Here is a 26,766-nt window from a genome sequence, read left to right on the forward strand (position 1 = left end):
AGTTGGGATATCAGTCTTCTGCACGTGAACTTGGATTTATACCTCTGGCTCCACTGGTTCTCAGGCTTTTACTTATGTCATTGGCTTTCCTGGGTGTAAAGTCAGGATGTCTTCTTGATCTATAGATTTAGGAAGTTCAACAAAGACCAAGTAGGATATATTTCTAAAAAACATATATGAAGACATATGTCCAGATTGCTGATACCAGATCTTGCAATTTCTCAGCCTCCATAATTGTAGAAGCCAAGTGTGCGTACACACACACACACACTGGATAATAGTTCTGTTTCTCTGGAAAACCCTGACATACATCCAAATTTAAGAGTGATTACATTAACTATTACTGTATTAAATATTTCAGGTAAAAGAAATGGTTGTCAGCCTAGATTAAATAAACAAAGCCAACTGTATGTTAGTTAGAAAAGCACATTTAAGAAACACACAATAAAGGCTGAAGGCAAAACTTTGTAAACACTAGCCAAGGGACAGCTAGTACAGTATCAAAGGGAGAAAAAAATCCATTAAAGAAAAAAGGCTCACTTAACAATGACTGAGATTTAACAACTGTATTTTTGTATGCACCAAAACCAAAGCTTTAAAATATATAAAGTAACCTTTGACAGCTCTACAATGAAAATCAACAAATCCACATTCTTGGCAAAATCTTAACCCACCTCTCACAGTAATTAATATAACAGGCAGACAGAAAATTGGTAAGGACATAGAAGATTTGAACTATCTATTTGTTTGCAACAAATACAAACATTTGTTTTTGTTTGAACTATTTGTATTTTGCAAGGGACTAGATATGATAGGAGAAGGCAACGGCACTCCACTCCAGTACTTTTGCCTAGAAAATCCCATGGACAGAGAAGCCTGGTAGGCTGCAGTCCACGGGCTCGCTAGAGTCGGACACGACTGAGCGACCTCCCTTTCACTTTTCACTTTCATGCATTGGAGAAGGAAATGGCAACCCACTCCAGTGTTCTTGCCTGGAGAATCCCAGGGACAGGGGAGCCTGGTGGGCTACCATCTATGGGGTCGCACAGAGTAGGACACGACTGAAGCGACTTAGCAGCAGCAGCAGCAGATCTGATAGAATGCCTGATGAACCATGGACCGAGGTTCGTGACACTGTACTGGAGACAGGGACCAAGACCATCCCCATGGAAAAAAAAAACGCAAAAAAAGCAAAATGGCTGTCTGAGGAGGGCTTACAAATAGCTGTGAAAAGAAGAGAAGGGAAAAGCAAAGGAGAAAAGGAAAGATATCCCTATTTGAATGCAGAGTTCCAAAGAATAGCAAGAAGAGATAAGAAAGCCTTCCTCAGCAATCAATGCCAAGAAATAGAGGAAAAAATACAATGGGAGAGACTAGAGATCTCTTCAAGATAATTAGAGATACAAGGGAACATTTCATGCAAAGATAGGCTCAATAAAGGACAGAAATGGTATGGACCTAACAGAAGCAGAAGATATTAAGAAGAGGTGGCAAGAATACACAGAACTGTACAAAAAAGAGCTTCATGAGCCAAACAATCACGATGGTGTGATCACTCACCTAGAGCCAGACATTCTGGAATGTGAAGTCAAGTGGGCCTTAGAAAGCTTCACTATGAACAAAGCTAGTGGAGGTGATGGAATTCCAGTTGAGCTATTTCAAATCTGGAAAGATGATGCTGTGGAAGTGCTGCACTCAATATGCCAGCAAATTTGGAAAACTCAGCAGTGGCCACAGGACTGGAAAAGGTCAGTTTTCATTCCAATCCCAAAGAAAGGCAAAGCCAAAGAATGCTCAAACTACGGCACAATTGCACTCATCTCACACGCTAGTAAAGTAATGCTTAAAATTCTCCAAGCCAGGCTTCAGCAATATGTGAACCATGAACTTCCAGATGTTCAAGCTGGTTTTAGAAAAGGCAGAGAAACCAGAGATCAAATTGCCAACACCTTTGGATGATTGAAAAAGCAAGAGAATTCCAGAAAAACATCTATTTCTGCTTTATTGACTATGCCAAAGCTTTTGACTGTGTGGATCACAATAAACTGTGGAAAATTCTGAAAGAGATGGGAATACCAGACTACCTGACCCGCCTCTTGAGAAATCTGTATGCAGGTCAGGAAGCAAGTTAGAACTGGACATGGAACAACAGACTGGTTCCAAATAGGAAAAGGAGTATGTCAAGGCTGTATATCATCACCCTGCTTATTTTGCTTATATGCAGAATACATCATGAGAAATGCTGGGCTGGAAGAAGCACAAGCTGGAATCAAGATTGCCGGGAGAAATATCAATAACTCAGCAAATCAATCAGATATGCAGATGACAGCACCCTTATGGCAGAAAGTGAAGAGGAACGAAAAAGCTGCTTGATGAAAGTGAAAGAGGAGAGTGAAAAAGTTGGCTTAAAGCTCAACATTCAGAAAATGAAGATCATGGCATCCGGTCCCATCACTTCATGGGAAATAGATGGGGAAACAGTGGAAACAGTGTCAGACTTTATTTTGGGGGGTCCAAAATCATTGCAGATGGTGACTACAGCCATGAGATTAAAAGACGCTTACTCCTTGGAAGGAAAGTTACGACCAACCTAGATAGCATATTCAAAAGCAGAGACATTACTTTGCCAACAAAGGTTCGTCTAGTCAAGGCTATGGTTTTTCCTGTGGTCATATATGGATGTGAGAGTTGGACTGTGAAGAAAGCTGAGTGCTGAAGAATTGATGCTTTTGAACCGTGGTGTTGGAGAAAACTCTTGAGAGTCCCTTGGACTGCAAGGTGATCCAACCAGTCCATCCTAAAGGAGATCAGTCCTGGGTTTTCATTGGAAGGAATGATGCTAAAGCTGAAACTCCAGTACATTGGCCACCTCATTCGAAGAGTTGACTCATTGGAAAAGACTCTCATACTGGGAGGGATTGGGGCAGGAGGAGAAGGGGACGACAGAGGATGAGATGGCTGGATGGCATCACCGACTCGATGGACGTGAGTCTGAGTGAACTCTGGGAGTTGGTGATGGACAGGGAGGCCTGGCGTGCTGCGATTCATGGGGTTGCAAAGAGTCGGACATGATTGAGCAACTGAACTGAACTGAAACTATGTATTTGTATGGAACAAGCATTTTTGTTATTTTCAGAGAGGACACTTATCTGATTTACCTCCTCTGTCATTACCTGAAGAGCTCCATTAGGAGATGGATACAATGATACAACTATTGCCAACAGTAAATATGGAGGTCAAGCAAGGATATTTCATGATATAAAAGGTTTTAAGGCCTACCTGAGGGCTTCCCTGGTGGCTCAGCTTGTGAAGAATCTGCCTGCAATGCAGTAGACACAGGTTCAATCCCTGGGTTGGGAGATGCCCTGGAGAAGGAAATGGCAACCCACTCCAGTATTCTTGGCCTGGGAAATCCCAAGAGGACCCTGGTAGGAGAAAGTCCATGGGATCGAGAAGACTTGGGCATGACTTAGCAACTAAACCACCACCACAAAGGCCTACTTGAAAGTAGGAGTAAGGAACAATTGACTTTGGACAGGAAGATGGTAAACAGAGAGTAAGATGGCTCAAAAATAAAAAAGATTGAATAGTATATATTGGGGCTTAGCATTAGGAGGAAGGAAAAAAAACTTTTCAGGGAATGCAAATAAACTTGGATGGAAAACAAGATGTTACAGAAAAAATTGCAATAGGTTTGGAATCATCCTAGATTTTCTACTTACTAACTCTATGTTTTAGACTACTTATTGACATTTTTCTTTAAATTAAAAAATTTTTTTTGACTGTGCAGTACGTGGGATCTTAGTTCCCTGACCAGGGATCAAACCCAGGCCCACTGCATTGGAAGCTGGAGTTTTAACCACTGGACCAACAGAAAAGTCCCTTATTAACATTTTTGAACCTCAGGTTTCTCTTTCATAATATAAGGATCATTCTATCAGCCCTACAAGGGTTAACTTTTCCTACTATAGGCTCTCAGAACACTGTATGTTTCTCTTTCATCCCCCTAGCTACATTTGCAATTTTAGATGTGTTTTCATGATTGATTATGTCTTTAAAAACACATAATCAATAAAAGATTATGCCTTAAAAGTCTGAGTGCCAAAGAATTTATGCTTTTTCAAATTGTGGTACTGGAGAATTGTGGTACTCCTTGGACAGCAAGGAGATCAAACCAGTCAATCCTAAAGGAAATCAACCCTGAATATTTATTGGAAGGAGTGATGTTGAAGCTGAAGCTCCAAGACTGTGGCCACCTGATGTGAAGAGTGGATTCATTGAAAAGGACCCTGATGCTGGGAAAGACTGAGGGAAGGAGGAGAAGGGGGCAACAGAGGATGAGATAGTTAGATAGCATCACCAAATCAATGGGACATGAATCTGAGCAAACTTCTGGAGATAGTGAAGGACAGGGAAGCCTTGTGTGCTGCATGCAGTCCATGGAGTCACAAAGAGTTGGACAGAACTTTACGATTGAATATCAACAACATGGGTTTCCCCCAACTTAATTTTAATTACTTCAAACTTATAAAAAAATATAAACAGTATACCATGAACAACCTTATGCCGTGCATCTAGATTTCCTAATTAATTTTGCCTTATTTTGTCACATTCATCTCCACAGTTATTATAACTCATTTGTATGTTCTCTCTCTTTTTCTCTCTCACACTGCACTCCTGCCCACCTTTTCCATTTGAAAATAAATTGCAGACAGAACTACACTTCACTTCTAAGAACTTTAGCAAGTATCTCTGAAGAACTTGGACATTCTAAAAAATAACCATGATATAACACTCCAGATATTTAACATTGATACCATAACACAATCTAACACAAAACCAAATTTCCCAGTTGTCCATTTAGCAGCTTTTTCAGTCTTTGATACAGGATCCAAACAACAGTGATAGATAAAATTTAGTTACCATATTTCTTTAGCCATCTTTATTCAAGAAGTGCCCTACTATTTTTACTTTCACAATACAGTCAGGACCTCCATAGCCATGGATTCAACTGATGCTGGATCAAAAATATTCCCCCCCAAATTCCAGAAATTTCCAAAAAGCAAAACTTGAATTTTACATGTACTGATAACTCTTTATATAGCATTCACATTGTATTTAAAATTATGTATACATCATTTGCATTGTAGTAGATATTATAAGTAATCTAAAGATGATGTAAGAGATGCAGGAGGATGTGCACAGGTTATATGCAAATGTGTGTGTGTTGAGTCTGACTCTTTGCGGCCCCATGGACTGTAGCCTGCCATGCTCCTCTTTCCATGGGATTTCCCAGGCAAGAATACGGGGTGGATAGCCACTCCCTGCTTGAGGGGATCTTCCCTACCCAGGGATCGAACTGACGTCTCCTGCGGGTCCTCCTGCTTTGGCAGGCAGGTTCTTTACCACTGAGTCACCTAGAAAGTGCAAATAGGCAAATACAGCTCAAATGGTAAAGAATCCATTTCAAATACAGGCTACACAGGTTCAATTCCTGGGTTGGGAAGATCCTGTGGTGAAGGGATAGGCTACCCACTCTAGTATGCTTGGGCTTCCCTGGTGGCTCAGACAGTAAAGAATCTGCTTGCAATCTGGGAGACCTGGGTTTGATCCCTGGGTTGGGAAGATCCTCTGGAGAAGTGAATGGCAACCCACTCCAATATTCTTGCCTGGAGAATCCCCATGGACAGAAGACCCTGGCAGGCTACAATCCATGGGGTCGCAAAGAGTCAGACAGACATGACTAAGCCCAACATGATACCATTTTATATAAAGGATTTGAGCATCTGCAGATTTGAGTATCTGAGGAGTTCCTGGAGCCAGTCCCCCACTGATAACAACAGACAACTGCACTGCTTTAAGAATCCAGAACAGTTACTTTGTGCAATGTTCTACTGCTAGATTTGTCTGTTTTCTCATAATGAAGTTAAACATTCTTGACAGTTTGGCAGGTGATGTGTCCTCCAGTGATTCAGATCAGAAAGTACAGGTCTCCACTTTAAGATAACTCCACTGTTAGATTTTTCAAAAGACAAAAACTCATTTATTCAACAGATAACATGATCTTTGGGTTAATATAGCCTAGAGAGTGTATTAAAAACCAGAGACACCACTTTGCAGACAAAATTGTCTAGTCAAAGCTATGGTTTTTCCAGTAATCATGTATGGATGTGGGAGTTAGACTATAAAGAAAGCTGAGCACCAAAGAATTGATGCTTTTGAACCATGGAGCTGGAGAAGACTCTTAAGAGTCCCTTGGACTGCAAGGAGATCCAACCAGTCAATCCTAAAGAAAATCAACCCGGAATAGTCATTGGAAGGATGGATGCTGAAGCTGAAGCTCCAATACTTTGGCCACCTGATGCCAAGAGCAGACTTACTGGAAAAGACCTTGACGCTGGGAAAGACTGAGGACATGAGAAGAGGGTGACAGAGAATGAGATGGTTGGACAGCGTCATCAACTCACATGAGCTTGAGCAAACTCCAGGAGACAGTGAAGGACCAGCGAAGCCTGGGTGTGCTATAGTGCATGGGGTCCCAGAATGCAACACAACTGAGCGACTGAACCACAAATATAAGCCCCCTTTACAAGTGTCCACAGAAGGTGAAAGCAATGTGGTGAGTGGAAAAGACACTGGCATGAGAACTGAGGTTTAGAGCCAATTCCGTCAGTAATTAAACTCCAAAAAACTTCATCTATTAAAAAGAGAGAAAGAGAGAGGATTGAGCCAAAAGATTCCTAAAGATCCTTTGAATTCTAATATTCTATGACTGTGGGTCAACTTGTAATAGAGACCGAGGTGGATTTTTGAATCAGGAGACCGGATTTCAGCACCAGTTCAGCCACATACCAGCTATGTGAAAATGTACAAACCATTTAATCTTTCTAAGCCTTACAGAGATTTTCCTGACAGGGTTCAGAAGGATTAAGGGGTTATTGCAAGTCATATAAACCATAAATACTTACCTGACAGGTATTATTGTATAATGTCCAGTTTTTCTTTTTGCTCTAATTTGCTAATGAGAAAAGGCAATCTAAAGCGACCCAGACTTCAATTTGAATTTTTAAAACCAGAAAATGCTAAGAATTAAGCGCCATATTCTATTTATGGAGTTTATAGAATAGTTTTAATCCATAAATGCTTTTGATTTTATGATTAATCATATTGGCTAAAGTTACTTGTACAGCGTAGTCCCTCATAAGAAGATGGTCGTTGTTCCTGGAAGCCCAAATTATGACGGGAGAAAACAGTGAACAAGGTATACGAGAATGGTAACAAGTACTTACAAACCAAATTTCTTTTTCAGTAATCAATTTTGTGTTGAGCCGTCAGGACCTCTGGAGATGACAACAAACTAAGGCTAGTGCAGATGGGAAGGTGTCCTGTTTTGTGTTTTCAGTGAGATGGGCAGCCCTAGAATAAACTAAACCTCCTTGGGAAAAAAAGGCATGTTTTCCCATGAGACGTCTAGTGGGACTTGTCACACAGGCCAGCCCTATATATTCTTTATATTAACCACCCTAGAGTTTCTTTCCTGCCTTTGAACGAAACTCTGGGAACCTAGTTCTTCTGCGCACGGTGGCCACATTTTCCCCATTATTCAGCAGAACCGGTAAAGTATTTCCCTGGAAAAGGTTTAGGGCAAGCACACGCCCCTTGGTTCGGGTTGAGTAACGCGCGAACCATCTATGACGAGAGTGCCTGGCGCACTGCTATTGCTCAAGACTCGAGACGTTGCCAGAAAATGTGTAACGAAGCGGCGGAGGAACGGCGGCACGGCAGACGTTGGTGCGGTTGAACGCGCCCGATCTCCCAGTCCTAGTAAGGGGTAGCACCGCCCAGGTGGCCGCGATCCGCTTCCCGGCGCGCGCCGAGCGCCTTCCCTTATCCACCCCGTTAGTGCGCACGCGCGCCTGTCATCCGGGTGCTGGTGGCGGCTGCAGGTTGCGCCGGGGTGGCGAACAGGGGGCGGGGCCTGCGGCTCATTGTGCGCAGCGCTGCGCGGCGCCGGCGGCCGGCGAGGCCTGAGTCGAAGTTGGAGCCGCTGCCGCCACCCTGCAGTTCACTCGCTGCCTTGGCAGCGCGCCGCTCTTCTAAAATGGCTGCCGCTACCGGTGCTGTGGCAGCTTCGGCCGCCTCAGGTCAGGCAGAAGGTAAAAAGATCACCGATCTGCGGGTCATCGATCTCAAGTCCGAGCTGAAACGGCGGAACCTTGATATCACCGGAGTCAAGACCGTGCTCGTTTCCCGACTCAAGCAGGTGAGGCCCGGCGAGGTCCGGGAAGGCGAGCTTAGGCCGCGCCTCAGAGCCCCCACTACCGCCGCAGCCCCTGGCCGCTCAGCCTCCGGGGCCCACGGTGCGGTGCGGTGGGGAGGTTCCGGGCGTCGCCCGCGCGCGCGCGGGGAGAGTGAGGACCCTCCCGCAGCACCCCCGCCCCCGCGCGCCGGGCCGGGCCTGCCAGGGGCCCGCGAGCCGCCCGGGACTGGCCGCCGTAGCCGAGCGCGCCTCTGCCTCCCCCGGGACGTCCCCGCCAGGCTGCCGAGGGCTGCGGCCGGCCGGCGCGGCCTCCCAAGGGCGATCGTGGAGACCCGGGAGGCGCTCGGTCCCCAGTCTTTAGCGATGGTGAGCGCGTGCATTTCTTGGCCTCGTAGGGACTGGTTACTTTGGTGACTTCTGCAAAGTTACCGTTTAATTGTGCCCAACCGTTTTCTCCCCATACTAGCGGGGAATTGGTAGTGGGATTTGATGGGTGGGTAAGAGAAAGGATTGTCCGCTGGGTTTTCAGTTTTTGCATTAGCACAATAATTTGCTTTTTCTTCCCTGATTATCTTTTTGGTTTGAGTGAGCGTTGGAATTACAGTAGAGGAGAACTAAGTTTGCATTATAGACATTAGGGAAGCTCCTTTTCTTTACTTTCGTAGCTAGCAACTTTTCTGCAATTGAGAATATTTAGAGTTTTTTTCAGTATGATAATATGTGATAGTTAATTTTCTCGACTAGGTAAAGTGTAAAGCTCCATGTGATTTTTCTACCTAATGATATTTCCTCCTGAAAGTTTCTCTCACTTGTGTAGTTTAATTGCTCCTTTGTGAAGTTGGTTTATGAAATGACTGGCAATTCTAATGTCTTGAGGCTTGAGGTTTGCTAATTTTTTTTCATTTCGTTTTTATAAAATAAGTTTAGATAGACTGTGTAGCATATTAACTTCTCTTTCTAATGTAGGCTATTGAAGAGGAAGGAGGCGATCCAGATAATATTGAATTAACTGTTTCAACTGATACTCCAAACAAGAAACCAACCAAAGGCAAAGGTTGTTACGAGTTATAAACATATTTTAAAATATATTTTGGTTATATAACTTGCCTCTGCTCTTATGCTACTTGCCCTGTTTATATAGTGCTACTCTTTGCTATTTCCCTCTGGCACTCTGCCTTGTTGGGTCAAGGAAGAAAAGTACTGTTGCCAGGCTTTGGGTGACTAGTAGCCCTTAAGATTTGGCTGAAGTTGTCCTGAAAGTGAGACCAGTTCTTTATTGCTTCCGAATAAATTACAAAGTCAAGTTTCATAATATTTCTTCCTTCATAGTGTGAAGACCTGAAGAATAAACTATGGTTTAAAACATGTCTACCTTGCCCCACAATTGGCAGAGTATTGATGGAATTCCTACCAAATCTTTCACCTTGGCTCCTTGCTGTTTTCTCTAGTATATTAAAATTTTATAACCTTTGTATTTACTATTTTGTTTGTCTTGGTGAACTTAATTTGCATTTAGGCCATTATACATTCTAATTTTCAGTAAAACTCAAAAAGACCTCACCAGTCATACTAACAAGGTAGGGGAAAAAGAATCCAAAAATCCATGACTAATTAGCTTTAAAAAAAAAGTTTTAACTTACAGGGATATATTAAAGATTTCAATTTTCTAACTTTTAAACTAGGCCAGAATATATTTCTGGGATATGGTGATTTAGTGAATAGGTAAAGGTGGTTTAAGTTAACATTTTAACAGTGTAAGTTGGGCTTAGATATGTTTAAAAGGTTCTAGTTGGTGAAATCCTTATTTGAATAACTACCGATTTCTCGCTTTGTCCCATAAGGACAGTGTTAGAGGGTGGGCATTGTGTGGGTATCTGAATCCTGGTACCTACCTACAATTTCCTTGCAGCTGCAGCATTTTAAGCCTAACACTCTTTACTGCTTGAAGCGTTTGCTACTCTCTGCTGTAGACCAGATTGATTGCAGCTACAGTAAAATGGTTGAATGGAATAACTTTGAAAAGAAGGGAATAGTCAAGTTTGAGCTTAAGCAATCTGTATGAGTATCAGGACCAGGGACATCTTGATGGTATCTCTCTATGTGAGTTTTCTTACCTTTGCAAGAGTCTCCTGTTTGTGCCAAAGGAAATTAAAAAGGGCAAAGAAGCATTTCCAGGATAGGAAGGGAATGACTGGTGGAAATGGAGTTTACAGGAGTTACCTTGAAGATATGTGGCTTTCACTTAATTCTTGCCCAGTATATCACTTTGAGAGATACATTTCCCTGTGGTTAGAGAAGCATGTTGAGAAGCCTCTGCTGACAAACCCAGAGGCAATTTCAAAATGAGGAAGCATAAAAAAATTCAGGAATAAGTACATCAGGAATTAACCCTGTTTCTTACAGTGATTTCTTACAATGATTTTGATTCATGTCATTTATTTAGCACATTGTGGTAGTTTGATAGATGTTGTATGTTCACTGTGGTCCCAAGTTATTTAAGCTGATTAATGACTTAGCATGTAAAGTAAATCTCATTTATTTATTTTCACCTACTTTTAATTTCTGGGTGTATCCCTTTCTTTTTCAGTCATTAGGAACTTCATCTTACCGTTAGAAATAAATTCAGCAATAAACCATTTTAAGAAGTTTTTCAGTATACATATGTACATAGGTATATATGTGTATGTGTATAAAATAAGTATGTTAATTTTTCCCTCTTGTATAGATTATAAGGATACTTGAAATTTAATTTTTCCATAATCCTGATGTTAAGGTATCTTGTGGTATTTGGTTAGGAGTTGCAATATTAATTATTTGTCTGCAGCAGACTACAACTGAGTACTTCATCAGACTCATTCTGGGACATGTGTGATAAATAGTTCTTGTCTCCTTGAGTTCCATTTATTATTGTTCTCAAAATCCTATGAATTACAAAGAATATAATGTAAACCCCAAACTAAGAACCTGGTTTGAATTAATTTACAGTTAAAATGCTTATAAATAAGATTATTTTAAATTTTAAGTTTAGAAATAACTTTTAGGCATCAAATTTGAATAGGGAAACTTTAAATATATCAGTAATTAACAGATTTTTAAAATGAAATATTATTCTAAAATAAGGTTCTTTTTGCCACATCTTATTTCACTTAGTATCTGTCTTGAAAATAATTTTATCTTGATCATACTACTTTTCTTTCAGTGGGTCTACTTCTTTTTTATAAAAGTGGAAAATTTACTAGACCATCTGTAAGTATCTCTTAATTCTGAAATTTAATAATTATATGTAACCAGGAGCCAGAAGAAAAATTCTTTCTGTTGAGCTAAAATAGATATATAAGAAGGGAACAGGAAAGCTCACAGTTCCTGAGTTGATATAGATTTCTTCAGCTGAGCATACTAAAATAAAATAGGAAAAGAATAATGAAAGGGTTTACTTAGAGGCAGTCATGCAGAGAAAAGCAAGATAAAACATTTAATAGCTTGTTAGACAAAATAAATAATTCTTATGATGATGTGGCTTAATGTAGCAAGTAAAAGTTAAATGGTGTTGAATGATAAGGCGAGAGAAGCTTCATGGGTCTTAACATTTCTTAGGTGAAATATTAAGCTTGTTCTCTTACAAGTGCAGAGCCCCTGTTTCTTAAGAAAATTTTTTGTGTTAAAATGATTGTGTTTTGACAGATTAAAGGAGAAGGAATCTGCATTCTTAAGTATTTTGTGGGATATTTTAAAAATACTGTTATAAGCACAAACTCACAAATTTGTAACAAATGTTGATAATGTTATAGTGAGTCCAAATATTTATGACTAACATATTTGTAAAAATCTATCTGCTTGTAGTTGGTATGGTGAAATTTGTAGCTTAATTGGTTCTCAATTCTGAACCTTTTCTCATTCTCTTAGCTATGTAGAAGAAAGCTTCACCGGTGAGATTTATGGTTATTATTTGGGTGTGTGTTAGAAAGCGGTTAAACAGGTAGAACTAACTCCTCATTAGCCTCTTTTAGAGATTATAGATGTAAACTTTCTTTTGGTTCACTTGTAAATAGCATATCATTCTTTTGCATTTTCAACCTTTAGAGTCACCTAAACTTTGGCAAAAGTTACTTAAAGTAGTTAATCAGTGCAATATTCAGAAGTATATATAGTCAGTATTTAACTGAATTGAAACTCACAATACTTTAAGTTTTAAAAAATCTGATTTGTTCCCACTATAGAGTATATTTTTGGGTTACAGGTTTATCCAGACATAATGCTTGATTATGTGTGTAAAGTGCCATACTCAGTATACACAATCAGTATAATTAATTACATATTTTCTCTGTTAAGCTTTCTAAAATTTGTATGCCAAATAAGAATATAGTAATCAACCACATAAAATGAATTTAATATAGTATCATAGTAAACTGTAACTTTTTTTAACTGTAGTATGTTTGGGTGTTAAGGAAATTTTAATCAGAACTGTGGCATTGAGAAGTATTCTGAGGCCAAAAGTATGAAATCTTTTTTGGGTACCTACTGGGCTAGAAGCTCTGTGAGGGTAAGGACAGTCTTTTATTTACATTAGTTTCTGTAATGCCTAGCAGGTTGCTTTGCACACAAGAGGTGCTCAGAAAATATTTGTTGAATGAATACCAAGAGTCATGTGATGACTTTCTTAACAACTGCTTTGAAAAATATTTCTTTTGGTGCTTACTTTTAACTGCATATTTCTTTGTAGGAAGCACTGTATCAGAGATTAATAGTCTTTACTATCTTATATATGATTTTTCTTTTTAAGGTGCCTTTCTCAAAAACACTAGTGGCTTCTCCTTAAACACTGATATGTGAAATACACTTACTTTTAGAACACACGAATCATGGGCACCTGCCTTTTGTCCCTTACCAAGTTGTTGCTGTGTTGGAAAGCCTAATAACTTTTGCTAGAATATTGTCTGACCTCAAAAGTTGTATATGTCATTTTCATTTTACAAAATCAGGCAGTTTTACCTCTGTTCTTAAAATCAGCATTCGATTTATGCAGTTATATATGATGGATTATGTTTATTATCCAAGTACTTTTTTTACTTTTATTGTGTCAAATATGGTGTGTATTAACAATCTTGGTGGAGAGATAGGTAAAATTTTCTAGTACTTTAAGAAAATATCTTTCTCCATGTCATTCACCTTCTAGGCATTTTGAATCAAGGGCAGAAGATTCTGACTTTCTCTTTCATGAACTCATGTAAAATGAAGTGTGAATTGTCTAGGAATTAGAGGAAAAAGCAATCATTATTACCAGTTGGTGGCATCAGAAATGACTTTAATGAAGAGGTTGAATAATGGCTTAGGGTTTACGGCTGAAATCTACTGATTTATTTAAGATCTCACATATGACAGTAAAAGGGCCTCAGTGTGGTGCAATTCCAGGAGTTAACCGTTCATACCATAAACTTCACAGTCCCAGTTAGCCTCTAGTTCTGGTATCCTGAAATAATTTGTATTACGGCTTTACAGAATTGTTTTCCAGATCATAAAAGTGAAATGTTTTCATTTTTAAAACTAGATAATCTAGAAAAGTACAAAAAAAGTGAAAATTGCCCATAATTCCACCACTCTGACTTTATCAGAAGTTACATTTTATTGATCTAAGCTGTATATGTGTACATGTGCATGTACTTGTAAGAGGTTTATGTTTAAGGATTTTTTTTGTTTGTTTGTTTTTTACCTTTTTGAGAACTAATACAAGTTTATACCTACTCTAGGTGTTTTGTGGAAGGTAGGCAGAATTTAAATTTTCTCTAGTCTGGAGAATCTGAAAATAGTAACCTTCCTCATATTCTTACTCCAGCTTCTTTGGTTACACTCAATCTGACCTACATTAGAGTCATTTAAGTTTTAAAAAATACAGATACAAGGCTCCTGCCCCCCAGAGAGTTGGTTTTGTTTACTCTTTGGGGGGCCCAGGAATCAGTATTTTCTAAAAGTTCCCCAGGTGATTCTCAAGCAGCTAAAGAACCACTGGGTGCTCTAGCCTCATTGAAATTTAGCATCATTTTCATTCATCCCTTTCTGCCTGTTGGTTAGTTCTCTATACCTTACACAATTAGTCTCTATTTGCATATATATGTGATAAATTCTCTATACAGTTTTCAGAAAACTTCCATATTGCTTTACTTGATTTGCACAAAAATGCTGAGAGTTAAGCAGTACTACTTTCTTTTAATTGATTGGATAGAAAAGTAATCCACTAAGAACTCAGTTACATTTTTGGTGCCTTTGAAAATCTTGTGCAAATGTTCACAGGTATGTGTGGATGTTCAGTTTGGTTGTCTTTAGATGATAAAGTTAAGAGATTTTTAAAATACATATTTGGTATTTTTCAGATTTACTTTATTATGTGAATATGAATTATCTTTATGGTAGACTTTTTAAAAATAATAAAATGACCTATGGGATGACTGCTATGTTCAACACAATGTGCAAATCAGAAATCTGATTTCTTTAACACAAGAGAGGCTAAAACACATGCAAACAGTTAACACAAGACAGTAGTACATGATTATTTTAAGATTTTGTGCAACTGGGGAGAGGTTGTTGCTGGAAACGTTAACATTGTTCTGTTTGGCCTGGTCTCAGTCTTATTCCCTCTTCTCTAACAGAAATTTGTGACTGAACCTTTTCTGCGTTTCATAACTTCCGTTAATATTTAGTGGAGAAGTTACTCAGCCACGAAGTTTTTTGGCAAATTACTTTAAACTCTACTTACTAAGTAGATTTTTTGTTTTGTTTTTGTTTTTGGAGGTATTCTGAACTTGAAGAGGAAAATTACCAACCCTTTTAAGAACATAAGGAGAAAACCAAATTTTCATCTTGAAATCTATATTCTTAATTCTGAAACACAAGTATTCTGAAAAGTTTGGCAAAAGTGAAGCTATTTATAATGTTATTTCCGTGATAAATTGAGAGACTGTTCCAGAAGCCATTGGGAGGTTTAAATTAATAATTGGTATATATACTATTGTACTCTTTTAAAATCTGACAGTTCTAAAACATGTCTGGCCCCAGTGGTTTCATTAAGGGTTTGTGGACCTATACAAACTTACGATGCATAAATAAGGAGGTGTTTTAGCATCTTCTTCCTTTGGTGTATTTTTACTTTTGACTCTATAATCGTGCAAAGAACATTGCAGTGTATTTTATGTAATTTCAAGATAGCTGTATGTTACTACTATGATAGTTTGAGATGTGATAAGTGATTTTGCTTCCATTTTTTATTTTGCTATTCAGACTATCTTTATGCTCAATTTCTTTTTCAGTTTTGCTCCTCAAAGCATTAGTTAGGCTTCTGTTTACATTGCACTTTGAGTTAGCTTCCTCATCCTGGTGGTGCTGCTTTCCTTTGGACCAGTTCATATTTCTTTGGTACATGCCAGATTCCTTGAAGGACAAAAGATTCATTTATTAGTTTGTTATAGGACATTTCATAGCACAGGCTTACATGGGAGATGAGGTATAAATGGTTACTGACTGTACAAAAATGTGTCTAAGCTGGTGGTGCTTGTTGAATTAAGTGGGATTTGACTTTTGAGTTATTTCTTATCTGTGACATCATAAAAGTTAGGAATCTATAGATGTACTTTGTAGTATCATTCAACTCCAAGTTTACAGTCCTTACTGACAATATGGGGTTGTACATGATGCTGATTTGATTGGCATGTCACAGTGAGGCTGAATAAAAGTCTGAACTTTGTTTACTGCTAGCGTTCAGCTTAGAAACTACACCATCATCATTCAAGATCTATATAATGCTCATTATATAGCACTGTACTAGGTTCTAGGCTGGATGATGAACATCATAGCTGTCTGAGAGGTGAATTATCTTTGTACAGGGGAAGGATGATACTTTTTATAAAGGAAGAGATTACAATATAGTTGCTAATTGAGCATGTGTAAATAAATGCAGTTACAGATTATGAGAGCAGTCAAAAATTAGTGCGGAGAATGTCAGTTTAAGGTTATTATTAGTTTCATTAATGTATGTTTGAAAAATCTTGTCCTTTTAGTTTTTATGTTTATAAGCTGATGACACATTGTGTCCAGTGCTTTCATGTGATACAATTGTTAACAACAATAAAGGATAGCAATTTGGACCTTTCTCTGTATCTCTGTCTCTTGCTGCCTGTTTGTCATGGGACAAGTTACATAATCTCTGTGACTCTCTCATTTAAAAATTTTACAGATGTGGCTTGTGGAGCCTCTGTTCATGCTAAAAGAGATGACATTTTTAACTGCTGGCACATTGTAGCTAAGCTTTTGTCATTTTTGAGGAGTGGAGTAGACCTGGGTTTAAACTGAAGCACTGCCCTTACTAGCTTTGTAATCTGATTAACTTTTCAGTGTTTTGTAGAAGGGGGCTAGTTAAGAGGATAAAGTACATGCATTGATATATCTGAAGCATGTATTCTAGTGCCTGCACTGTGGAAGCTGCTTGAGCAGCAGTAGTGACTGCATCTGTTGTTTTTGTTGATGTAGTGTAATTTGGTTTTCCTTTAAGTAAATTAAGGCAAGTGAAACTCGCCATGGAGTGTGCGTAGTATATGTAGCTTGTCATTATGCTGAGGGCTTCCATTTCAAAGATGGTATCTATAAATTGAGTTAACCACTTCTTACTAAAATAATGTCTTTTAAGTAGGTCATAGTAAGATGAAGTGGAAAGAATTTTAGTCCTGGAAATGAAGCCTTGGCTTCTCAGTCTGACAGTGCCGTTTACTAGCCTTGGGCAGGCTGTGTAACCTTGGTTCATTTTCTCTTTTGTAAAGTTGTGATTACTTGCCCTATTTACTGTGGGGTGCTAGAAGAAAATCACCTGAACTTTTTTAAAGTGCTTTGCAAATTATACAATACAAATGCATTTTATATTTATAAAGAGTAAATAGTATTTGCAAATTATCTGAAGGAATATCACTCAAAAGCTCTGCTCTATAGGTTATTTGGTGGTGTGGGTGTTGGGGGTGGGTGGTGGAATCCTGTAGCTTTAAAAAGCTTATTTCTTCTCAAAGCTTTAAGGTTTTATATTGTGGTGGTTGTTGTTCAGTCACTCATTCGCTTCCGACTCTTTGCAACCCCATTGGCTGCAGCATGTCAGGCTTCTCTGTCCATCTCCTGGAACGTGCTCAAACTCGTGTGTGAGTCGGTGATGCCAGCCAACCATCTCATCCTTTGTCGTCCTCTTCTTCTCCTGCCTTCAATCTTGCCTATCATCAGTTCAGTTCAGTTCAGTCCTCAGTCATGTCCAACTCTTTGCAACTCCATGGACTGCGGCATGCCAGACTTCCCTGTCCATCACAGACTCCCAGAGTTGCTCAAACTTGTGACCATCTAATCGGTGATGCCATCCAGGCATCTCATTTTCTCCCGTCCCCTTCTCCTCCTGCCTTCAATCTTTCCCAACATCAGGGTCTTTGCTAATGAGTTGGCTCTTCGCATCAGGTGGCCAAGTACTGGAGTTTCAGCTTCAACACCACTCCTTCCAATGAATATTCAGGACTGATTTCTTTTAGGATTGACTGGTTTGATCTCCTTGCAGTCCAAGGAACTCTCAAGAGTCTTCTCTAACACCACAGTTCAAAAGCATCAATTCTTTGACACTCAGCCTTCTTTATGGTCCAACTCTCACATCCATATATGACTAGTGGAAAAACCACAGCTTTGACTATACAGACCTTTGTCAGCAAAGTAATGTCTCTGCTTTTTAAGATGCTGTCTAGGTTTGTCATAGCTTTTTTCCCAAGAAGAAAGTGTCTATTAATTTCATGACTGCAGTCACCGTCTGCAGTGACTTTGGAGCCCAAGAAAATAAAGTCTGTCACTGTTTCCATTGTTTCCCCATCTATTTGCCATGAAGTGATGGGACCAGATGCCATGATCTTAGTTTTCTGAATGTTGAGTTTTAAGCCAATTTTTTCACTCTCCTCTTTCACTTTCATCAAGAGGCTCTTTAATCCTTCTTCACTTTCTGCCATAAGGGTGGTGTCATCTGCATATCTGAGGTTATTGATGTTTCTCTCTGCAGTCTTGATTCCAGCTTGTGCTTCATCCAGCCCAGCATTCCGCATGATGTACTCTGCATGTAAGTTAAATAAGCAGGGTGACAATATACAGCCTTGACATACTTCTTTCCCAATTTGGAACTAGACTGTTGTTCCATGTCTGGTTCTAACTGTTGCTTCTTGACCTGCATACAGGTTTCTCAGGAGGCAGGTAAGGTGGTCTGATATTCCCATCTCTTTTAAGAATTTTCCACATTTTGTTGTGATCCACATAGTCAAAGGCTTTAGCATAGTCATTGAATCAGAAATAGATGTTTTTCTGGAATTCTCTTGCTTTTTCTATGATCTGTGATAGAACAGTTTAGTAAGCTCTTTCTCACCTGATACTATTTTATTTTTTAAGGAAGGAACATCTCCCTCATTGCCCTTGTAGTAGCTTCTAATTTGTGTTTTCTCTAAAATACAAATGCCACTAAGTTCTACATTTTGTTTCTTTTTTGTTTCACACAAGCCCTCAGGGGTATGAAGACCTCTTTTACCTCACTGGATAAAAGAAAACTCTTTACTCTTCATCTTTTCACATACCTGGAAGAACCAGTATCTTGTTCCCTTTTTATCTCTCATTCATGGGAAGGATTTCCAATTGGGATTAGATGGCAGATAGGAGCTGGTGAAGAGACATGGGAAAGGGGGTTAACCTAACTTTTTTTTTTACAGTTACTACACAGCCAAACTCTTTCCTCTGGGGTCATGGAAGCTTGAGATAGGTATGTGGCAGTTCCTGTTTTAGGCCAAGGAAAGGTTGAATAGTTGGCTTCAGGAGAAGACATCCATTAACATCTCAAAATAAATAAATTTTTAAAACCTTAATAGTAAAATTTTAAGAGCTGTGATTTTTTAAAAATAGCATTTCTGATACATTATGGGTTATCTAAGTAGATTTTTATGGACTTGCTTGAAAACACAAACTTTTAGCCTTGGATCTGTGGAAAACATGTGTGTGTGTAAAACATTTTAAAAATTCCAACCACCAATTTTCAAAGTTTTGAAATTGAAGGTTGGGTCAGGGAGGCCTGTAGTCTATCTGGAAGCTGTTAACAGTTTTTGGTCTGAAGTAATTTCTACTTGCCTTAAGTCAGTTAAATCAGTCATCATGTTAAAGCACTACTTAATATTTAGGCCTTTGGAGAAACACAAAATAAACATAAAAGCGGTCACTGTACTTCAGGTATTTATTTAAATGATGAGCAAGAGGTACCCGACAGAACAAGGCAGTATACCATCAGCTGATCATGGGTTGTGAGGTGTCAAGTGTGAGAATTGTATTTTAGAGAAAGCTTGTTGGCAAGAACAACTTAGGAAGGCTTTATGGGGGATATGAGCTTGAATTTAGCTATCAGATGTCTGGTTATGTATACAGTTAGTAGAGTACTGTTGAAAGGTGATGCTGCTTCTGGGAGAATTGAAGATAGAGAATTTGGTGTAAAGAAAAATGGATCTCATATGTCAAGTCAGTGAAGATGATGGGTTCATATGTAGGATTAATTATTTGCACAGTTTATTTTAGTGAAATGCAACAGCATGACATTGTTCATAAAGCTTTTTTTTTTGGTTTGGGACAGCTATGGCCAGGTGGTTTATAAGCAGTTGGCATTTGGTTCGTCAGATGATTTTGGGAGTGGAGAGTGATACCTCGGGGTAAACTTGTCTGAATGTTTTTTGCTCTTAAAGTAATAAAATATTGGTTGTTAGCCCATTTTCCTTCTTTCGCAGGTAAAAAACAGGAAGCAGATGAGTTGAGTGGAGATGCTTCTGTGGAAGATGATGCTTTTGTCAAGGTAAAGTGTTAATTACACAGGTTAAGATGTCTGTTTTGAGCCTAGTATTTTGCATGATGAATTCATGCATTTTGCTTTAATAATAGACACTGAAATATGTTGGTTAATAGGTATAGAGACAAATAATATTGTCAATCTTACTAATTCTCATAGTTGAGAAATATAATAAATAACTTCAGTTAAATGAAACAAAGCAAAGAATGTTTGTTCGGGGAGACATAGGGGCCAGAGGAACAGGTACAGGACAATTTATACCTTAGTTCCTGGACAGGGTATTGCCCATCACATTTAGCTTTTGTATAAATAATATACAGAAATCAGATTAATGTAGTCTTTAAAATGGAGAAAGTTGCTGATGTATTGCTACTTAGTGAAGATCAGATTAAGAAATGTGTTTTGCCCATTAAAGATAAATAAACCAGGTCTTTATTGGTTTAAAAAGAATATATTTTATTTTAAGAATGTCCAACTAGGAGAACAGAGTATGTAATTTTAATTGAGGTTGTGGCAGTTTTATATACTGTTGCTTATAATCATAGTTTTTATTGTTGTTGTTTTCATTTTAATGAAATGTGATCTCCTATTGACTGATCATTAGGTCTTAAGTAGTGTGGCATTTGCAGGAATTATTTAATGAGCATAGTTCCTTTTAAATTACATACATTTACACCCCATGTATTCTGTTTTCTATGTACAGTTAGGTCATATTACCATAACATCTCGGATGTCTGTGTGGTCCACCATGAAGTCAGCTCATGTCCCTTCACTCACCCATTTCCTACCATCTAACTCTCTGCCCTCCCCACACACAGGCTACATAGGCACCATGTACCTCATTCTTTGTATCTTGCACTTAGACGGCAGGCATAGAGAGAAAGCGATGTTTGGTTGAGGAGTTAGCCCTGAAGTCAGGTAATTCAGGAAATATGTGCTCAGGGATCATTAAAATGGGTGATTGCATACCTTATAACCGGCTTTTTTTGAGCCTTTAAGGACTGTTCAGTCTTTGTTTTCTGTTATCCTTGTGGTATATCTTCCATTAGGTTTATTTCTTTGCTCTCATTTTCTCGAGTTGTCTTCACTAGTGAGTGTATGATTAAGCCAAAACTATCCATAAGCTGGAAAAAACATTGTGACTTAGTAAAAACCCTTTTAGTTTTCAAATTTCTAACTTCCTTTCAGCTCTTCAGTGCACAAAAATGTTTCAGTCATTTAAAATGTACTGCTGCTGCTAAGTCACTTCAGTCACGTCCGACTCTGTGTGACCCCATAGACTGCAGCCTACTAGGCTCCCCCGTCCCTAGGATTCTCCAGGCAAGAACACTGGAGTGGGTTGTTGCCATTTCCTTCTCCAATGCATGAAAGTGAAAAGTGAAAGTGAAGTCGCTCGTGTCCGACTCTTTGCAACCCCGTGGACTGCAGCCTACCAGGCTCCTCCATCCATGGGATTTTCCAGGCAAGAGTACTGGAGTTGGGGTGCCATTGCCTTCTCCATAAAATGTTACAAGGAGATGTAATATTGCTGTCATATATGTACCACAAAGGATGCCTTTGTGTAATTATTAAATTAACCTGGTCATAATGTCTAAAAGAACAAAAGAACTTTTACAAAATTCTATTTAAATGTATCGTTACTTTTTTATATTTCTTTTTCCCTTTGGAGGTATCCTCATGTGTGATAAATATGATAGAAACAAAGTGGATATACTTTCTCAGAGTTGGAATTTTGGAATTTATACAGTGATGGTGGGTAAATATCACCTATTGCTTAGATATGTGAATACTGTAGAAATTACTTTTACTTGTAAGTGAGGAGAATAGTCAAAATTGTCACTTCAAAGTAGATGAAATTCCCTCAGTGACTTCCCTTGTTTTGTTTTTTTATTCTGCACCAATTCTTCTGGCATCATATGACCAACCACCGACTCCATTTTCAGTTCCCAGTTTTCCCCCACTCATAGGCAGATAAGTTGGTTAAACCTGCTGTCCCAGAGATGACCTGCTCCCCAAGCACTGCACCTTCCACACAATCATGTTTCTTCTCTGTGCCTACCTTCCCAGAAATTTCTAGTCCCTCATTGCAGTTCATCTATGAATAATTAATAGTTATACCCCTACACTTGTCCCCCTTTAACCCAGAAACCTTTAAATCTGTTGTTTAACTCCTTTAAATCTCACCATGAGAGTAGGAAAGGAGGAAGAATGTCCATTGTTTTCAACCCTTTGTCTGCAGTTAATGAGAGAGGGAACTAGGCTGATTGCTGCTTTTCTTTATTTCTACTGAGGTACCCTTATATCCATAAACTTTGAGAGGCAAACAGATATTCTTTCCCTCACAGAGAGAATCCCAATCTATGTTCCCTGTTTAATTGGCTTTGTGGCATGCTGGTAGATTGCAAAACTGATTAGTTATTTACATATTTGTAAGAACAGACATTGGTGTAACAGTTGGGATTCCTTATTATAAATTAGAAATAAAGTTTATATTATCATATATAAGATGTCCACAGGCTTTGAAGGTAAGCGAAACTGGCGTGTAGAAAGAAGTCATTTCTTTGAAGCCATGTCTTATAGGAAAGCTCATAGGATGTGACTTGGTAAATATTATAACTGGAACTTGAGAGCAATCCAGTTAGCGTATATGTATTTCAGTGTAAGTGATTTGGGAACTCAGATGCATAGTTTAATGATCTTGGTATTAGACCCCCCCTCTGTTTTTAAAGGCACAGTTAGTATGTAATATAAAATTATTGAACTTTGAGAGTAATGTCAAAATATGATAGAAGTGAAGGCATTTAGAGATTTAAATTACCAAAAAGGTTTGGTGGATAGCCCACAGTACTTGGCCTCGAATTGTATCAAATTTTCTTACCATTAAAAGGACTGTGAATTGGAGAATCAAGAGGCACATGAACAAGATGGAAATGACGAACTGAAGGACTCTGAAGAATTTGGTGAAAATGAAGAAGAAAATGTGCATTCCAAGGAGTTACTTTCTGCAGAAGAGAACAAGACAGCTCATGAATTAATAGAGGCAGAAGCAGTAGAAGATATAGAAAAAGAGGACATCGAAAGTCAGGTCTTTAGCCAGTTTTTTTAAAACGTGATACAGTTTAAGTACTAAATAATAAAAAAAGTATTTTTCTAGTTCAATGTGGAAGTCACAGAACTTTGAAAAAATATATTTTTAAAGTTACTTATAAATCACTCAGAGTCCTGCAATCTAAGATGACCTTTCAGTTTTTGGTTATTATTTTCCACATATGTATATGTTTTTACCTAGTAGTTATCATGCTATAAATTGCTATTTAGTCTATATATTTTCACATAATATATAATTACTTCAAAATTCATACATTACATCATAATTTACTAGACTGTTTTCTGGGTGTCTAGTAGCTACTCTTTTAATTTGGGATATTTAAGTTTTAAGTTGTTTATTATCCCACTATGAAAGAGTGTACCAATTTAACACTAACCTTGCCAACATTACCAGATAGTAAGCTTTTTTTTCCCTATTTTAGTAGATGTAAAACATTAATTTGCATTTATTTGGTTATTATCAAGGGTGGGGAAATTACTTATGAAAGTTTAACTTAAAAGCTTTAAAGGTATAATTTTTAAATCTTTTCTTTGAATGAAAGAGACCATTTGTCCTGCTTTGAAGCATGTTAGTACATCTTAAGAAAATCAGTGGAATAGGGGGTCAGTATTCATGCTTAGAACACTATGTTCTACCTAGCTTAATAAATGAAGGGCTCATGAAAGACTTGTTTCTAATTCTTATTTTGGTTTCTAATTCTTCTATCAATGTGACTAAGCTTTTATGTTGGCATAAAAATATAGTCTGAATTATTAAGCATTGGCTAAATACCCATGGTATCCATAGACACTGCACAGAACATGAGGCAAGTGATAATCGGGTGTAGCATAAAAGCATTCTCATGTTACCCAGATATTTTGTAAAGCAAAGCTATTGTATACCCTTTTACTTAGGAAATTGAAGCTCAAGAAGGTGAAGATGATACCTTTCTAACAGCCCAAGTAAGTTTACATTTAGTCCTATAAATTTGATATTGTTGGGTGGAAGGGCTTGGAAAAGGAATCTCATTTTGACTTCATAATTATTTAATTCATAAAATTGCCTTAAATATAATACTGAGTTACATGGTATATACAAAATACTTTAAATTGGTGGCTGAAATTTCTCTTGCTGTGGAGATAATTGGAAGTTATTAAAATAAGGTTCCTACCATTTTCAAAATAAAAACAGTCTATCCTTTTTCTAAAACATAAGTCTAGTTATCAGTTTTTTGGGAAACCTTCACACTCCTTGATTTTTTTTTTTTTTTTTTTTTTTTGGTCACTTTGGTATGAAATAAATCATTTAAAAGTACTAATATCCTATTAAAGCTTTAAAATTTTGTCAATTTAACACCCCTATGATAAATATAGTATAAAAATGATAAAAATCTGTTTAAGTAATTTACTTGGGATATGTGTATACATGTGGGTATGTGTGTGTATGTGTAGAAAATGATTTCTCTTGTGCATTAGATTTTGTTTTTGGTCTATGTGATATGCATAGTGTACATTTTAAAGCATGATGTACAGGTGCTGTAAACAGACATTTATAGCTCAATTTCTGTATTAAAAATTAACCTTTATCTTTTTCCCATTAGTGTACTCAAGAATACCTTGTTCATGTACCCTCTTTAAATAGTATACTTTCAAATAGATATAAGGGTTCCCATTCCCTCTGTTTACTAGATTTAGGAAAAATAGTGATCAGGTGTGCTATTTCCTCACTGTAATATTTGCTGCAAGGGTATATAATGTGGTGTATATTCATAGCCTGCTTAGCTGATTACCTCTGGTCACTCCTTTATCCCAGCTCTCTTAGGTTTGGAATGCTGGTGAGGCTGTATATTGGTTCTCTGTGTTCATTGTAACGGGAGAAATTGCATTTCTGGGGGAAATGTTTTTGGTAGTTTGGAATATTCAGGAAGGAAATGTTAGGACTGTGAAAGTCTGTAGACTTCCCCCTCCATACTATCCTCAGGTATGTTCATTTTTGAATGATAAAATATAGATGAGGAAGATTAACTCCCAAATTGGAGGAGTACCTTTTCTAGATATGAACTGAATTTGCAAAAAGGTAGAGTTGAACTCTCATATTCATTGGTAAAAAGTTTTTAAATTTTCATCAAGGGCCTCTCCTTCCATTGCACAAGTTGGAGTGTGTGAAGGGTTACATCTGAGTGTCCCCATTCTCATAATAGATTATGTATGTATTATAAAAATCTAACAAGTATCTTAAGGAATGAGTGCCTTTTTTTAATTTTTGCAAATTTTTATGGGCTAGATTTGGCCTTGCTCTCCTATTCCATCATGAGAGTGAAAGAACCCTTATTTACTTCTTATCAAAAGGCAGGTTTTGCTTATTGTGTCAGGGAGGTTACATCTTCAGAGAAGGTTACATCTTCAGAGAAGTAAAATGACCTTTTCCCCTCTTCCTTAATGATGTATGGTGGAATATGTAGAAATATATATGAATGTATCTCCATTCCATCATGATTTCGATGCTTCTGAGCATGACTCATGAGTGTGTTGTCTTATTGTGCATGTCAAGGAATACTGCACAGAGTCTACCCGTACACAGCTTCTGCTTCAGCAGTTCACGGGCAGTATTGTTTCATCTGTACCTCCATTCACTTTTCCTTTTCTGCACTATTTTGAACAAATTCCAGACATATTTTGCCTTAAAAAGTCAGTGTATATCTCTGAAAGAGAACTCTCTTATTTTTTACATTATTAGTCATAATATATGATTTTTTAAAAATATCTTCAAATACTCAGTTGTCCTAAGTTGTTTTTTTTTTTTTTTAAGAAAGCTTTATTTGAATCTGTTTATTTGTTTGATGCAAATAAGATAGAGATATTGTGATTGATTGAAATGTCTTTTAGGCCTCTTTCAATCTATAGGTTTTCTGTTCATCTCCCCCCCTCCACTTTATTTGTTAAAGAAATCGAATTGTTGATCATATAGAGCAAGAGGTGGCAAAGTTTTTCATTAAAGGCTAGGTAGAAAATATGTTACCTGTGTGGGCCTGGGATCTTCCCTGGTGGCTCAGGTGGTAAAGCATCTGCCTACAATGCGGGAGACCTGGGTTCAATCCCTGGGTCGGGAAGATCTCCTGGAGAAGGAAATGGCAACCTACTCCAGTATTCTTACCTGGAAAATCCCATGGATGGAGGAACCTGGTTAGGCTACAGTCCATGGGGTCGCAAAGAGTCAGACACGACTGAGCGCCTTGTTACAGCTATTCAGCTCTGCCACTGAGTGTGCAAGCAGCTACAGGCATTAGGTAAATGAACGGACATGGCTATTTCAATAAAAATAGCTGCAGAAAGAGCATCTCGCATAGTTTGACACCCCTGTCATTCATAGAGCTTCCGGCGTCTGTATTTTGCTGATTATGTTCCTGTGAATTTAGTCAACATGTTCCTCTGTTTAGTGTATTTCCTTTAAATTGTTGTTTATAGGATCCTGAGGCTTGCTATCTGATTCCGACACCCCATCCCCATCCCCCCAAGAGATACAACTAATTCATAGGTAGTGTTGTATTCTTCTGTT

General features: G+C 38.1%; 1 protein-coding gene across 5 annotated transcripts in view; it reads left to right on the plus strand.

Moving 5' to 3' along the window:
* Positions 1 to 7,797: 7,797 nt before the first annotated feature.
* The window catches only part of SLTM (SAFB like transcription modulator), a 43,569-nt gene continuing 24,600 nt past the window's right edge, over positions 7,798 to 26,766 (plus strand). For 2 of the 5 annotated variants that reach the window (XM_055537818.1, XM_055537815.1), the window contains exons 1-5: positions 7,798 to 8,263; positions 9,227 to 9,314; positions 20,044 to 20,129; positions 23,011 to 23,208; positions 24,126 to 24,173. In XM_055537818.1, coding sequence (XP_055393793.1) covers positions 8,102 to 8,263; positions 9,227 to 9,314; positions 20,044 to 20,129; positions 23,011 to 23,208; positions 24,126 to 24,173 — 582 coding nt within the window. In that variant the 5' untranslated portion in view covers positions 7,798 to 8,101. The remainder of the gene's footprint in view (positions 8,264 to 9,226; positions 9,315 to 20,043; positions 20,130 to 23,010; positions 23,209 to 24,125; positions 24,174 to 26,766) is intronic. The other 3 variants (XM_055537814.1, XM_055537817.1, XM_055537813.1) reach the window with 2 other exon arrangements.

This window comes from Bubalus kerabau, chromosome 10, assembly GCF_029407905.1.
Source record: "Bubalus kerabau isolate K-KA32 ecotype Philippines breed swamp buffalo chromosome 10, PCC_UOA_SB_1v2, whole genome shotgun sequence".
Lineage (NCBI taxonomy): Eukaryota > Metazoa > Chordata > Mammalia > Artiodactyla > Bovidae > Bubalus > Bubalus kerabau.